This window comes from Drosophila kikkawai, chromosome 3R, assembly GCF_030179895.1.
Source record: "Drosophila kikkawai strain 14028-0561.14 chromosome 3R, DkikHiC1v2, whole genome shotgun sequence".
In the NCBI taxonomy this organism is placed as follows: Eukaryota; Metazoa; Arthropoda; class Insecta; order Diptera; family Drosophilidae; genus Drosophila; species Drosophila kikkawai.
This window is the reverse complement of record NC_091731.1, coordinates 1472370-1487220: the sequence shown is the minus strand read 5'-3', so window position 1 is coordinate 1487220 and position 14851 is coordinate 1472370. Positions and strand designations below refer to the sequence as shown.

Sequence of the window (14851 nt, the reverse complement as noted above, 5' to 3'; positions counted from 1 at the left end):
TCTTGCCACCAAGTTATCGGTTTTTTGATTCTAATAAACTAATTAGAAATTCCATGGCGCTTCCGGGTGGACTTGAATAATTTTATAAAAAAAGGTAACAAATTAAAAAGTAACAGTGGCACATAAATAAAATACATATAAACTAAAAGTGTAACAAAAAATTTTTTTTTTCTTTTTGTGCTTGAAAGTTGAAAATTGTTGCTCGCGGCGCGCTTCTTTGTGATTGTAATCCACAAATTTTCGTGTCGGTCGCGAAATATCCTGGTTCCTGAGCCTCATTGCTGCCATCACCGAGGGATTTTTCTGCAAAAGGAAAGTTTCTGCTGCAGCAGTAGCATATTGTAACGAAAGCCGCCCAACAGAGCTTTCGATCCTCAAGCCAGTTGGCAACGCGAGCAGCTGCGCAATAAGTTTTTGACGGCACAGATCTCAAAACGAGCTAAACTGCGCAATTCCGAGAATCTGAGAGCCAGGATGCCTGGTCTCTCTGATTCTCTTGTTCTTGGCCCTGAATTCCGAAAACAACACGCCGATTTGGCGAAAAATAAATCAAGTTACGAAATTCAGCAAAAATACTCGTGTTATCATTGCGAGGTGTAGTGGCTGAGTTGGTGCTGCTGAGTACTTGGCAGCAACACCGTTAAAACAAAAGTTCCGCTCGGCTTTCCGGAGTAATCTCGGCCGGCACCCCTATACGCAGCCGAGATTCGTTACATTGGTGTCAGGTGTGGGGTCTCTAGGGTTTGCGAAAACCCTGACCTACCAAAATGCCGAAGAATTCCGCTCGCCACCCCCTTCAAGCCTCCCCGTAGGGGCATAACCAAGAGGAACCGCGGGATGGTGCCGCTGCTCTGGACGCCGTAGATCGAGCCGTCGACCACTCATTTCGGCTGATCGAGCAAAAAGTTGAGGCTCTAAATCAGTCGCTCAACCTAAAGCTGGAACAGAAGTTCGAGCAGATGTGGGCGACTTTCGAGAAGACCGCGCCTCGCGGAGGCAGCCAACGAGGACTCTGGACAGGCGCGGCAGGTGTATTCCCGAAGGATAGACACCGGGCCTGGAGCGGCGCCAACTCCTGCGCCGCCGCCAGCATGCGACCTAACCTCACATTGGAGAATTCTCGAGGTGTCGGACGCGCAGCTGCCGCCTACATTCGACGGCACCCGTCCCTGGCCGGAGTTCCAGCGCCTGCTGGACGACATGGCCGAGGAGTACCATTGGTCAGAAAGGAAGAAGTGCAGGAAATTGTACACGAGTCTTCGGGGGCGTGCCCAGCGTTTTTACGCCACCCTCCCCGAAGCCACCCTCCACTCGTATGAGGCCATAGCGGCTGCTATGCGCGAATATTTCACGGTCAGTAAGCATGCCAGCTATCACGCTTTTCACAATCGCATGCAGGGACCCCGAGAGTCGCTCGAGGACTTCGCCATGGAGCTGGAACGCCTGGGCAGATGCGTGTTAGGCGAGCTGCCAGCTGCGACTTACAACAGCATCATAGTGCAGCGACGGGGTCCGATAGACCGGATATCAGATCCCGATCATCAGCAGCAATCCGCGCTCGCTGACGGATGCTCTCGACATGGCCTGCCGCATCGATGCCCAGTGTCGACGGCGCTCAGCCGCCGTGGACCCAGACGGTACCGTCGGCGCACCCCGGAGAGGAAACCGAGGCTTCCAACGAAATAACGCGTCGGGCCTGGACTCCTCCATGAATTCCGTGCCGCTCTCGGGAAACTAGCTGCCGTCAGCCTCTCGAAGCAGAGGTTGACAGCCAACACCGACTGCCCCAGCGAGCGTGTGCTCACTCCCCCCATTCCTCACCGGCGACCAAACAACCGCCGCTCGTCTCCAGCTCATCCTTAATCACGGATTACTGGAGCGGTTCCCCACCCCTGCGACCCTACGCCACACCTCGAAGCGAAGCCGCCGCCCACCGAGCAACCTGGTGCCCGACAGAGTCTTCCTCCCAGTGGAGTCGAAGCCGTCCTGGCCCCCCTGCTCTCGCCGCCGCCGCTCGAGGAGAGTGCCCAGCCGCCACGGGACATTGAGTTCGCCGCAGCACCTCTACGAGAAGCCGCCGCCCACCGAGCAACCGGGCGCCCGACAGAGTCTTCCTACCAGTGGAGTCGAAGCCGTCCTGGCCCCCTTGTTCTCAGAGCCGCCGCCCGAAGAGAGTGCCGATTCGTCTCAGGAGTTAGAGTTTGCCGCGATCTGGGACACCGCCACAGTGCCCCGGCCGAGTGGCCTTTCGAGCACCCCCACCAAAGAAGCTGCCGGAACGGGAACCCCTGCAAGGGATGTGCCGTCCGCCAGCGCACATCCGTTCCAGAAGCCGCCGTCCATCGAGATCGTCTCGGGACCGGCGCCCTCCGCAAATAGTGCGATCCGAACTGCCGCCGCCACCGAGTCCTACGGGACCACACCGCCGCCCCCTGCAGAAGAAGAGGAATTGGACGTGCACACAGTGGACTCCGCCTTGAGCCGATTATTCGCCGAATACCCCTCCGGAGACCCACCGCCAATCCCCCTAACTACGGGAAAACAACGGGAGACTGGAAATCCTAAAGCTGAACGTTGCGGGATTCAGTCTCCGCCCGCCCAAGCTACGTATACCTGTCGTGCCGTGGGTGGCCCTCACTTACACTGCTTAATCTTTTTACAGAAGCAGCTTTTACGCCTGATCATCTACACCGGGCCGCCGTCTCCCTACTAAATTATAGGGATCTGCAAAAACGACACTTCAGGGAACGTCAGCGGAACAATTCGTGGTCACCGCTCGAGTCAACGCCAGACTCGAAATTGCTCGAAGGCCGGTTACTCACGAGTTCTTGCTAGTGGAGGACAACACTCCTAGCCTTCTGGGCATGGACTTTCTGCTGCGATACGAAGTAACCGTGGATCTGAAGGACCTTCAGTTGCTGTTTCCATGGGGATATCTGCCGCTATATGCCCCGAATACACAGCAGCGACTGCACCCACCAGTATCCTGCCATATAGCGACACCCACTTAACAGTTCGATGCACGTCTGAAGAACAGCTGCCGTTGGCCCTGTTAGAACGTGGAACGCAGTCCCAATTGCCGCCAAAGTTCTTATTAGGAAGCGCCTTGATGGACACCTCTTGCGACACCAGCACCTTGCATCTGGTGAATCTCAGCGCACAGGAATACCTGCTACCCGCGCGAACGATAGTGGGACAAGTGGAACCGGTAAAACTGCTCGTAACTGCCCCTGACCAGGATGTATACGAAGCCACCGCGTCCCCCGATGTAGAAGTGCCCCCGGATTTGCCCGACTACCTTCATTCTAAGTGGACGACGCTGGTCGTCCGAGAGTCCTAGTCAAGAAGAAGGACGGTTCCACCTGGTTCTGTGTGGATTATCGACGCCTTAACGAGATCACCGTCAAGGACTCGTATCCCCTACCGAGGATAGAGGACATCTCAACCACTATGCACGGTGCCTGCTGGTTTTCTACGATAGATCTCCAAAGCGGCTACTGGCAGGTGGAGATGGACGAGAACTTCAGACCTAAGACGGCTTTTACGTGTGAAGCTGGTCTGTTCGAATTCAACGTAATGCCGTTTGGCCTCACCAATGCGTCAGCTACATTCGAGCGATTGATGGATGGTTTATCTCAACGACATCATCGTACACTGCAAAGCGTAGGGCTGAAGCTGAGTCCTCGCAAATGCCATTTCTTTCAAACCGAGGCTAATTACCTGGGCCATATTGTTAGCCGCAAGGTCCTAACTGCTTGTCCGGAGAAGATTCGAAAAGTCGTCGAATGGCCACCACCTCGGAATAAATCGGAAAAGCGCTCCTTTTGAGACTATGTTCTTACTACCGCAAGTTTATCCCAGACTTTGCCACGACCGCGCGCCCTCTCCACGAACTGACGGAAGCACACCCTTTGGTGTGCCCGCTGTACCGAATGTAATGCCAGGAGAGGCATTCATACTCGCCGTACGGTAGGCCAACTGCAACCCAAAGTCTTGGGCGCGCCATTCGAACGACTTGCAATTGACATCCTGGGCCCCCTGCCTACTACCGTGCTCGGGAATCGCTACATCGCGATAGTGATACTTCACAAAGTGGCCGGAATGCATCGCTCTGCCTAATCAGACCGCCGAAACCGTAGCCCGAGCCCTCGTCCAAGAAGTGTTCTGCCGCTTTGGTGCTCCCTTTATCCTTCACTCGGATCAAGGCCGAAACTTTCAGTCCGAAGTATTCCAAGCTTGCCTGCGCCTGCTCGACGTGGAAAAGACCCGTACTACGCCGTTGCACCCCCAATCGGACGGGATGGTGGAAAGGTTTAACCGCACCCTCCTGGACTACTTGGCGAAATTCGTCGCCGCAGATCAGCGTGATTGGGACCAACTTTTGCCGCTAGCTCTGTGGGTGTATCGATCGGCACCGCATGAGGCAATGGGATTCTCACCGTCGCTACTGATGCTGGGATTCGAGCTCCGACTACCGAGCGAACTGCTGTATAGTCGACCGTCCCCTAGTCCGGAAAGTTATCCGACAAACCCAGCAGATCGGACGACATCAATTAATTGCAGCCGCCAACGTCAACAAGATCGGTTACGATATGCGATAGCATCCCGTAGAGTTCGTCGTTGGAGAAGAAGTTTGGCTCTACTCCACAGTCTGAGGAGGGGGTAATGTAACGAAAGCCTCCCAAAAGAGCTTTCGATCCTCAAGCCAGTTGGCAACGCGAGCAGCTGCGCAATAAGTTTTTGACGGCACAGATCTCAAAACGAGCTAAGCTGCGCAATTCCGAGAATCTGAGAGCCCGGATGCCTGGTCTCTCTGATTCTCTTGTTCTTGGCCCTAAATTCCGAAAACAACAACTCGGCCGGCACCCCTATACGCGGCCGAGATTCGTTACAATATATACATATACCCTACAGAACTCAGAGGTATTTGTGTAAAAAATTGAATGCTAGAGTTGCAGACAAATTTTATGTTTATTGTCTTGTGCTGGAGTATTGCACCTCGCTTTCAATTCTTGGCACATACGTATCGATATACCATACATAGTAGAGCTAGATTGCATGTTTATATTTAAACAATTTATGAATTTATATATTGTTCAAAAATTCATACATATATCGGCGAATGGATATACCATTCGTATAGCAGCGTATGCAGAATGCTGGTTCCTGAAAAGTTTGTGTTACAGGGAATTTTTGCATTCTTGTGTTCTCTTCTTTGATTGGTCCTCTTCGTTCGTTGTGACGTGACACAGCTGCGCTATCAGTTCCCTTTTTCACAGGAATCGTTATAGCGAGGCGGCAGCGTCGCATCGCTGTCGCCGTGTGTGGCAGTTCTTAGGCAGAACGATCGGACAGTCTTCTGTGATCGTCGGCCAGGAAAGTTCGAAACTCACTCCGCTAAAAATGGACCATGGTGTACCATCATGGAACTACAAAATCAAAATTCAATCGAACTTGTGCGAGCAATTAGAACAACAGATCCTGATGCAGACTACTAAAATTAAATCCAGACAAAGCAGGCGCCATCGCCTCATCGTGGTGTTCAACTGTGGAATTTATTTTAAAAGAAAATACCTTAAAAGGCAGAGCGTTCGTCGTGGCTTTAAGCTCAGCATTGGAGGGTAGACTGAAGAAGCAACAACATCACCTGGCGAATGACAAAGAGCGACATGGCAGACACGATGAACATCGACGTGACAAATCAAATGTTACTTGCTACAAGTGCGGAGACTGGGGTCACATATGCACCCAGTGTACTAAGAAGGAAGCTGAGAAGAACAAGATATTCAACCTGGAAAAGCGAGTGGAACAGTGTAGCGTTGCAGTACCTAAAGGGAACATGAACCATAGAGGCCCCATTTTTGAAGTCACTTTTGATTCCGGATCAGAATGCTCACTGATGACAAAGAAAGCTAAGTACCAAGTTCCTGGTAAAAGATTGAATAATATTGTTATGTTAAGAGGCATTGGGAGTAATGGAATATGTAGTACTGTACAAGTTCTAAGTAACGTATAAATTGATAATAATTATATTGAGATTTTATTTTATGTAATAGGCGATGGTAACATGCAAAACGATATCGTCATTGGACGTGAGATACTAAAGCACGGTTATGGTATTGTCATTTTATCAGAAAAATTTACGATTTCAAGAGGCAAAATAATTAATTTGTGTACTGGTAGTGAGCCAGCTGATATTGATACAGAACTTGACGGAGAAAATAAAATGAAACTAAATTCATTGTTAGCAAAGTACTCAGATTGTTTTATCAAAGGAATTCCATGTACTAAAGTTAAAGTAGGTGAAATGAAAATTAGATTGATTAATCCAAAAAAAACCGTTCGAGATTTAGTTCGAGGGGGGGGGGGGGGGGGTGGTATGGGTGTACCAATCCAAGGCAAAGTCAACAGGGCAACTGTTGATGAATATTCCTTGGCTCTAATGGTACACCAAGTCGACTCGTAGGTGAATATCGGTTCGATAGACACCACCTTCTCTTGGGAGAAGGTCCTCCGCGTGGTACCTCCTGGAAACGTACTGCGGTACGGCCAATGCGAGCGGCACCTCCAGTGAATCCCTCACCTAATAATCCTCTGCCTCCCAATCCCTACCGAGACATGGGCAAGTCTTAAAACTACCTCCCCTCAAGTCAGGCGTGTAAAGCGACCCGTGCCCACTGACTATAAGGTTCGCAGCTGAGGGGTTAAACCAGCTGTGTTCGAACGGAGCCTTCCCAGGGCCGGGCAACCCTGGGTCGGAACGAGCCTTGCCGTGGCTTAGGGGCGAAGCCACGGTCGACCTTCCTTCAATGCCCCGAACCCCTCGGGCCCGCCGCGCTCGCCCTGTCGAGCAACGCGGGCGTTTATGAAAATGAATACAACTAAACAATCCGCTTCGGACCTCGTGGGGGAGGTAAAACCCCACCACAAATCGACGGAAAGCGAACTCGACGAGGAGGAGCTACTGCGCTCAGACGACGAGACGCTAGCTCCGTCCAATACAGAGGGAGGTGTAAAGACAAGCACACCTCAAACGACACAACCGAAGCACACTAAAGCGGCGGCAAGCCAAGACAAAGCGACCGGTGAACACGGGAAGACAAAACCGTGGACCCACCAACAACGAAAGGCGCAGGCAAGCAAGGCCCATTTCAACCTCGCCAAAATAGCGAGGAATGAAAAGGAGGGCAAAGCCGACCCGCGCGACGCTGCAGACAAAGCCAGATTTCTAGCAGTGATCGAGGAATACGAGCGCTACGAGAAGGAGCACCCAGAGACGTCTTTGCCTCCTCAAGCAAAGCGCAACCGCTCACAAGAGGTGAGTGAGAGCGCTCCAAAGAGGGCCAAGGACGCTAAGGGAGCACCGAGGCCGACCACGTTCGTCAAACCGGCGAAAAAGTTCAGCGAGGTGGCCAGAGACAGCCTCGCAATGGCACTTATAGACGAGCTCAACGACGATGGGCGCCTGCTGATGGAGAAATGGGAGGAGGTCGAGACCCAGTTGGCGGAGATGGTAACCGACAAATTACTGTCCGAGCCAACGGGCCAGTCACCCTCCTTTGACTCCTCAGGCATGGTTAGGGGGCACCGGGTAATCAGGTGCGACGACGAGTTTTCGCGGGATTTCCTGGCGGATTGCGTTGCCAGTCTAAGCAAGGCATGGAAAGGGATTAGCATAAAGCTAGTCCCCGCCAAGGACATCCCAAGGAGACCCAGAGCTCGCATCTGGTTGCCCAAGGGGCTGTCTAGCCATGAAAGGGTGCTCAAGACTCTGCGAGCAATGAATAAGGGAGTCGACATGGAGGACTGGGCCATTCTCAGAGCTGAGAGAGAAATGAAGTCCAGCCAGCCATATCTGTTCTTAATCAACCAGCGCTGCCTAGAACAGCTGAAGGCAGCAGACAACAAGGTCCGGTACGGCATCAGGAAAGCCAAGGTGAAGGTCTTCCTAGACGAACCGGACGACATCCTGGAAGATGAAGTCGAGGACGCCAATAAGCTGCTGGACGATTTGGCGATCGACGACAGCACCCCCAACACCACCCCGATCTAATGCCGACGGTCGTGCAGATAAACCTGAAGCGCAGCTCCCACGCTTCAGCTAATCTGGGGGTCCTTCTCCGGGAGAAGGACATCGACATCGGCCTTATACAAGAGCCATGGACGAGGGACGGACAAATCTCTGGCATGGCCATAAAGGGATACACAACATTGTACACAAACTCGACAGGTAGGCCGAGGGCGGGTATAATCATTAAAAACAACCTTAATGCTCTTCTCTACCCCAATCTCAGCAACTTAGATCTAGCAGTGGCAAGATTCAAGGCGGCGGATGGGACAGCCATACTAATAGCCTCCGGTTACATGGCCCACGACGAACCTGCACCACCTGAAGCGGTTAATAGGGTGATGCAATGGGCCGAGGAGACTAAGACGACGCTCATCCTCGGGTGCGATGCCAACGCAAGGCACACACTGTGGGGAAGTAAGGAGACAAACGAAAGGGGTGAGTCTCTCTTCGATAGTATTATATGTCGTGACGTCAATATTTGTAGCAAAGGAAACACGCCCACCTTCATCTTCCAAGCACGGAAGGATTTCAGGGCTGGGAGGAAGTCCTAGACATAACCCTCCAAATGGAGCATAGTGATTACAAGGTAAGAAATTGGAGAGTCTCTACACAAGACTCGTTTTCAGACCATAGGTACATATTCTTCGAAATCGTGATGCCGGTATATGAAACGGCGCCGAAGCGAAACCCTCGAAACACTGACTGGGACAAATACGGAAAGATTGTACAGTCAAAGGTCAAAGACAGAAGGATCAAGACCCGATCTACTCCGGAGAGAATAGATAAGGAAGTCGAGGACTTCACAAATATTCTGAACAAAGCCTACAAAGAGTCATGCAGACTAACATACTCTAAGAAGACATACCCACCATGGTGGAACAAAGAGCTATGCGAGCTCAGAAAGAAAGTTCGAAAAGCCTTCAACACAAGTTACGGAACCAAAGACTGGCAGCCGTACAAAGCAATACACAAAGAATACAAAAAGGCAGTCTACGTAGCCAAGAAGGAATCTTGGAGCAGCTACTGTGAATCGCTGGAAGGAGTCAAAGACACGGCGAGGCTAAGTAAAATCCTATCGAGAGGACACACAAGCCCCACGCTCATAAACAAACCTGACGGGACAGGAAGTACGTCGGCTGAAGAGTCACTGGAAATCCTGCTGAATACGCATTTCCCAGGAAACCAAAAAGAAGAACCTAGAATAATGGAAAGCCAGGGGGCAGACCAGCAGCTACAAGTAGAAGAGATCATCACCATGGAAAGAATCCATTGGGCGATAGATTCCTTCGACAAATACAAAAACCCGGGCCCAGACGGAATAATACCGGCAATGCTACAAACAACAAAAGCAAGCACGGGAAAATGGCTGCAAGCAATCTTCCAGGCATGCATCAAAACAGCACACATACCACTTCCATGGAAGGAAGCGAGGGTAGTCTTCATACCAAAACCAGGAAGAAGGGGACACATCCAAGCCAAGGATTATAGGCCGATAAGCCTTACCTCCTTCCTAATGAAAACACTGGAACGGATCATTGATATCCACATCAGAGAAAGAACGGAGAAAAACCTTTCCAATGCGCAACATGCGTACAGGAAAGGCCGATCCACGGAAACAGCATTACACGAGGTAGTGCGATACATAGAAAAGGCTCTACTTTTCAAAAACTACGCCATGGCCACCTTTCTGGACATAGAAGGAGCCTTTAATAACGTCAATGCGGATTCCATCCTGAGTTCCCTCAACGGTATAGGAGTAGAGGGAGGCATCAGGGCATGGATTGGCGCAATGCTGACGAGCAGGAGGATAACAGCCGAACTGAGTGGCACTCATCACACAAGATATGTGAAGAGGGGCACACCTCAGGGGGGAGTCCTGTCCCCACTGCTCTGGCTGATAAACATGGACGACGTACTAAGAACACTAAATAGCGAAGGAGTAAAAGTGGTAGCATACGCAGACGACGTAGTCCTACTCACTTCAGGACCATTCCCCGACGTCATCAGCGAACTAATGACAAGGGCACTTACTAAACTCAATGCATGGGCAAAAGCCTGCGGATTGGGCATAAATCCAAGTAAAACGGAACTAATGCTCTTCACTAGAAGAACTAAGGTCCCTAGCTTCACAAAGCCAAAGATAGATGGCATAGAACTAGAGATATCACAGCAGGCAAAGTATCTGGGAGTGATACTGGATGCGAAACTGTCATGGAAACAAAACATCAACGAGAGAGTCAAGAAAGCAAGCATAGCATTCTATTCCTGCAGGAAGATGTTTGGAAAGAACTGGGGCATCCACCCCAGGATAATAATATGGCTTTACACAGCGGTGGTAAGACCCATACTCACATACGGAGCACTAGTATGGTGGCCAGCACTAACTAGGGCATACAACGTACAGAAACTAACAAGGATACAGAGATCGGCATGCGCAGGAGCCACAGGAGCACTGAGATCATGCCCCGCGGCGGCGCTGAACGCCATCCTGAACATAATACCGATAGAGCATTTCATCAGGAACACTGCAGCACAAGGGGCGGTACGACTAAAGGCTAGCCAAAGCTGGAAAGACTACCACACCGGGCACTGCAGGATTCTGAACGAGATAAACTATCGGACGACAGTAGACACAGACTACAAGACAACCGAACTGCGATTCGGTAACACATACACCACTATATACCCTATAAGGGAAGACTGGAAGAGAGGGAGAGTAACCGAACCGGACGAAGTATCACTCTACACCGACGGCTCAAAGATGAGCGACGGAGTAGGGGCCGGAATCTACGCCGAGAGCTGGAAGGTGGAGGAATACTTCCACCTCCCAGAGTCAGCGACGGTTTTCCAGGCGGAGGTTCTCGCGATACTGAAAGCTGCCGAACTTTCGCTAAACCGGGGCCTCCGGAATACCAAGGTGAGGATATACTCAGACAGCCAGGCGGCGATCAAATCCCTCGCACAAGCACGGACGAATTCAAAACTAGTGGCCAAATGTAAAGGGGCACTAAACAGACTAGCAGAAGACAACAGGGTACAAATAGCCTGGGTACCCGGACACAATGACATAGACGGAAACGAGAAAGCAGACGAGCTGGCCAGAAAAGGGTCAGAAGAACACTCAGCAGACATACAGATCTCAGACATACAGATCTCCCTGAACTCAGTCCAGACGGAAATTCATGACTATTTCAAAAAACTAGCCAGCAAGGAATGGTCGACGAAGGCAGAGCACAGAAGATCGAAACTATGCTGGCCAGAATTCAATAGGAAGAGAACCGCAGAACTGATCTCCAAGAGCAAAAAGGACATCAGGAGGATAGCGGCAACCATCACCGGCCATTGGCCTATAGGCACGCAAGCCTGTAAGATGGGTCTACCATACAACCCACAATGCAGAAGCTGCAAGGAACCAAGCGAGCAGGAGACACCAGAGCATCTGCTGTGCCACTGCCCGGCACTCAACAAACAAAGAGCCCGACACTTCGGAGCACACCAACTCGAGTCACTAGGGGAAATTGGAAGGCAGCCAGTAGCGGCCATCCTAGCTTACCTGAATGACACGGGCTGGTACTAAGTAGGGCGCAGACAACAACAAATCGAGGGTGTGGATCAAAACGGAGCTCAGCTCTAATTGGAGGCGGCCAGGGCTGCCTCACCACTTATACCTACCTACCTTAGTTCGAGGGAAAATTGAGGAGATGTTGATGTGTAATATAATAAAGCCAAGCTGTTCACCATATACAAGCCCTATACTGTTAGTTAAAAAGAAAAATGGTTCGGACAGACTCTGCGTTGATTATAGAGAGCTAACAGTGGCTGATAAATATCCGCTGCCACTTATACAGGATAAAATAAATAGACTTCGAGGAGTTCATTATCTTACGTGCCTAGATAGGGCCAGTGGATACTACCTACTTGACAAAGTTTACTATTATTATTGGTTTGATAATATGTCTATTGGAAATGGTGGAGTAAAACGCGAGGCGATTTAGATAAAGTTTAATAACTGTTTTATTTAACATAAGCGTGACATCGTTGTGAGTCGTTTGGAAGTTAACACAAGAAGAAGGAAGTTTCCAGAAAAACAAAAAAGACTTATTCAGATCAGTGTGACCAACTTTCAGTATATGGTTGTTGCCAAATTAACATACATAATAGTTTAGTATTTCAATACTCCTTCTCAACAACATATTCAGAAACAATTCATTTCAGTTATACATTTTAAATGCTTGTTTTTCTGTAGGTTTTTTGTTAAAATATCTGATAACATGTCATTTGTACATATATATTTTACATCAATTTCCTTTTTGGAATAAAGTTCCCTAACATAGTGGTACTTTATGTCGATATGCTTACTTCTATTATGTAATACTGGATTCTTAGCTAAACATAAAGCACTCTGATTATCGCAAAAAATTAAAATTGAGTGATCTATCAAAAAACCCATTTCCTTCAGAAACTTTTTTATAAATACTGCTTCTCTTGCTGCAATGGACAATGCAACATATTCGGCCTCCGTGCTGGATAATGCCACCAGACTTTGCTTCTTGGACTCCCAGGATATTGGACCAGCTGCGTTTATGAAGACATATCCACTGTAGGATTTACGATCCGATGTGTCATTTGCCCAATCTGCGTCGACGTAACCATGAATCGGTTTACCTGTTGCGTGATAATGAAGTTTTAAGTTTGAGGTGCCCTTCAAATACCTTAGTATACGCTTGGCAGCGACTTCATGCTCCTTATGTGGGTTCACATTTCTTTGGGCCAGTTTTGCAACTGAATGCATTATATCTGGCCTGGTTGTAATTGCCAAATACATTAGTGATCCTATAAGTGACTGGTAGTTCTTTTCGTTAATCTGACATGCCCCAGGTGTGTAGCATACTCTCGATATATGTCTTTTGACCTATGGATATGGCTCCAGTTTCACCTCCTCGCTCAACTTCGATGCCCAAAAAATGATTAAGCTGTCCGCTATCTATTACTTTAAACTCTTTGGCAATTGATTCTTTTATACCAATCAAATCATCTTTACATGAGCTTGCAATAAGAAGATCGTCGACATATACTGCAATTATATTAATATTGTCCTTCTCATTGCGTGTGTACACACACGGCTCGCTGCCATAGGGAACAAAATGCAGTTTTTGCAAGACTTCATTGAGCTTGGCGTTCCACTCTCTACCGCTCTGTTTTAGTCCGTAAAGTGACTTCTTTAGCCTCAAAACTTGTCCATAATGTTTATTATCAAATCCATCGGGTGGCTTCATATAGACTTCTTCGCTCAATTCGCTATTTAAGTAAGCTGTCGATACATCCATCTGATGTAGAAATAAGTTATGCTCTACAGCCAGAGATATAATAAGTCTCACCGACGAATATCTGACAACTGGTGAAAACGTTTCAAAAAAATCGATACCATATTGTTGTGCACATCCTTTAGCCACCAACCTCGATTTAAATCGCAACACATTGCCATCCTTATCTCCTTTGATGCCAAAAACCCACTTACTACCGATGGCTTTCTTTCCTTCTGGTAAGTCCTGTAGCTCCCATGTCTGATTAGCTTCGAGGGCGTCAATCTCCTTCTGAATTGATGCTACCCACTCTTGACTCATTTCAGACTGTGTCGCTTCAGCAAACGTAACAGGTACCTTGACATCTTGAACCTTCATCATGTTCAACAAGTTGTATTGTTTTCGTGGACGCCCGGGCTTTCCAGTTTTTATCTTCTTAGGACGACCAGGACCACGAATTTCCCGTTCTTCGGTATCATCGCTCTTCGCACTCTCGTAAACATCAGAACTATCAGCTTCATTAATCTCGCTGTCAATTTGCTCTTCTTCTAGTACCTCAGCATCTTCTTTGTTGTTGTCCACTGCCAAAATCTGCGAACAATCAACTCCAATTTCGTCAATAAGTGCCGTCTCGTTCTCGCTGTTTCCATTCTTCGGATACCCTAAAGTTTCCTCTAGAAAAACGACGTCCCTACTTTCGATTACCTGGTTCGATCCAGCCTTCGCTGTTGTTGAATACCCTATCATTATGCATTCAATGCCTTTTGGCTTAAACTTTCCTACATGTTTCTTATTTAATGCAATCGCTTTGCATCCAAAGATTTTTAAATGCGATATCGAAGGCTTTTTACCTGTCCATAGTTCGAATGGTGTTTGACTCTTCAACGACCTTGTCTCCGATCTGTTGCGTAGATATGCTGCAGTCCTAATTGCCTCTCCCCACAGGGACTCATTTACTCCTGAATATATAATCATGCTCCTTGCCATTTCCACAAGCGTCCGGTTAGCGCGCTCAGCAACCCCGTTTTGCTGCGGAGTGTACGGTACTGTCAATTGCCGCTTGATACCGTTTTCAGATAGGAACTTCTGAAACTCGTGGCTTATATATTCGCGACCGTTATCGCTGCGAATTGCTTTAAGTTTTTCACCGGTCTGTTTTTCTGCAAACGCGACAAAGTTTTTAAACGTGGGAAGCAATTCATCACTGGTCTTCAAAAAATATACGAACATATCAATAAATGTTACGAAATATCTTGCTCCACCGGCAGATACTTTGTTCATTGGCCCGCAAATGTCCGAATGCACTAGCCCTAGCACTTTGTCCGCACGATTTTCTGCCATTTTTGGGAATGGTTTCACACAGATTTTACCTTTAGCACAGGTTTCACATGCAATTCGGTCTATGTCCACAACATTTTTGATTGACTTTAAGCCATTGACCATATTGTCACTTGCCATCTTTTTTAGGCTCGCCATG

At 48.8% G+C, this 14851-nt stretch overlaps 2 protein-coding genes across 5 annotated transcripts in view; one reads left to right on the top strand and one right to left on the bottom strand.

Moving 5' to 3' along the window:
* The window catches only part of nAChRalpha4 (nicotinic acetylcholine receptor alpha4), a 511483-nt gene that overhangs the window by 112766 nt on the left and 383866 nt on the right, over positions 1–14851 (bottom strand). The gene's annotated exons all lie outside the window — the stretch shown is intronic.
* LOC138928885 (uncharacterized) lies at positions 6872–8053 on the top strand. Its single transcript, XM_070287139.1, has one exon. The coding sequence runs from the start codon at positions 6872–6874 to the stop codon at positions 8051–8053; it is 1182 nt and encodes a 393-aa protein (XP_070143240.1).

Coding starts and splice junctions, on each gene's coding strand:
- LOC138928885 (XM_070287139.1), top strand. CDS start 6,872: ATGAATACAACTAAACAATCCGCTTCGGACCTCGTGGGGGAGGTAAAA.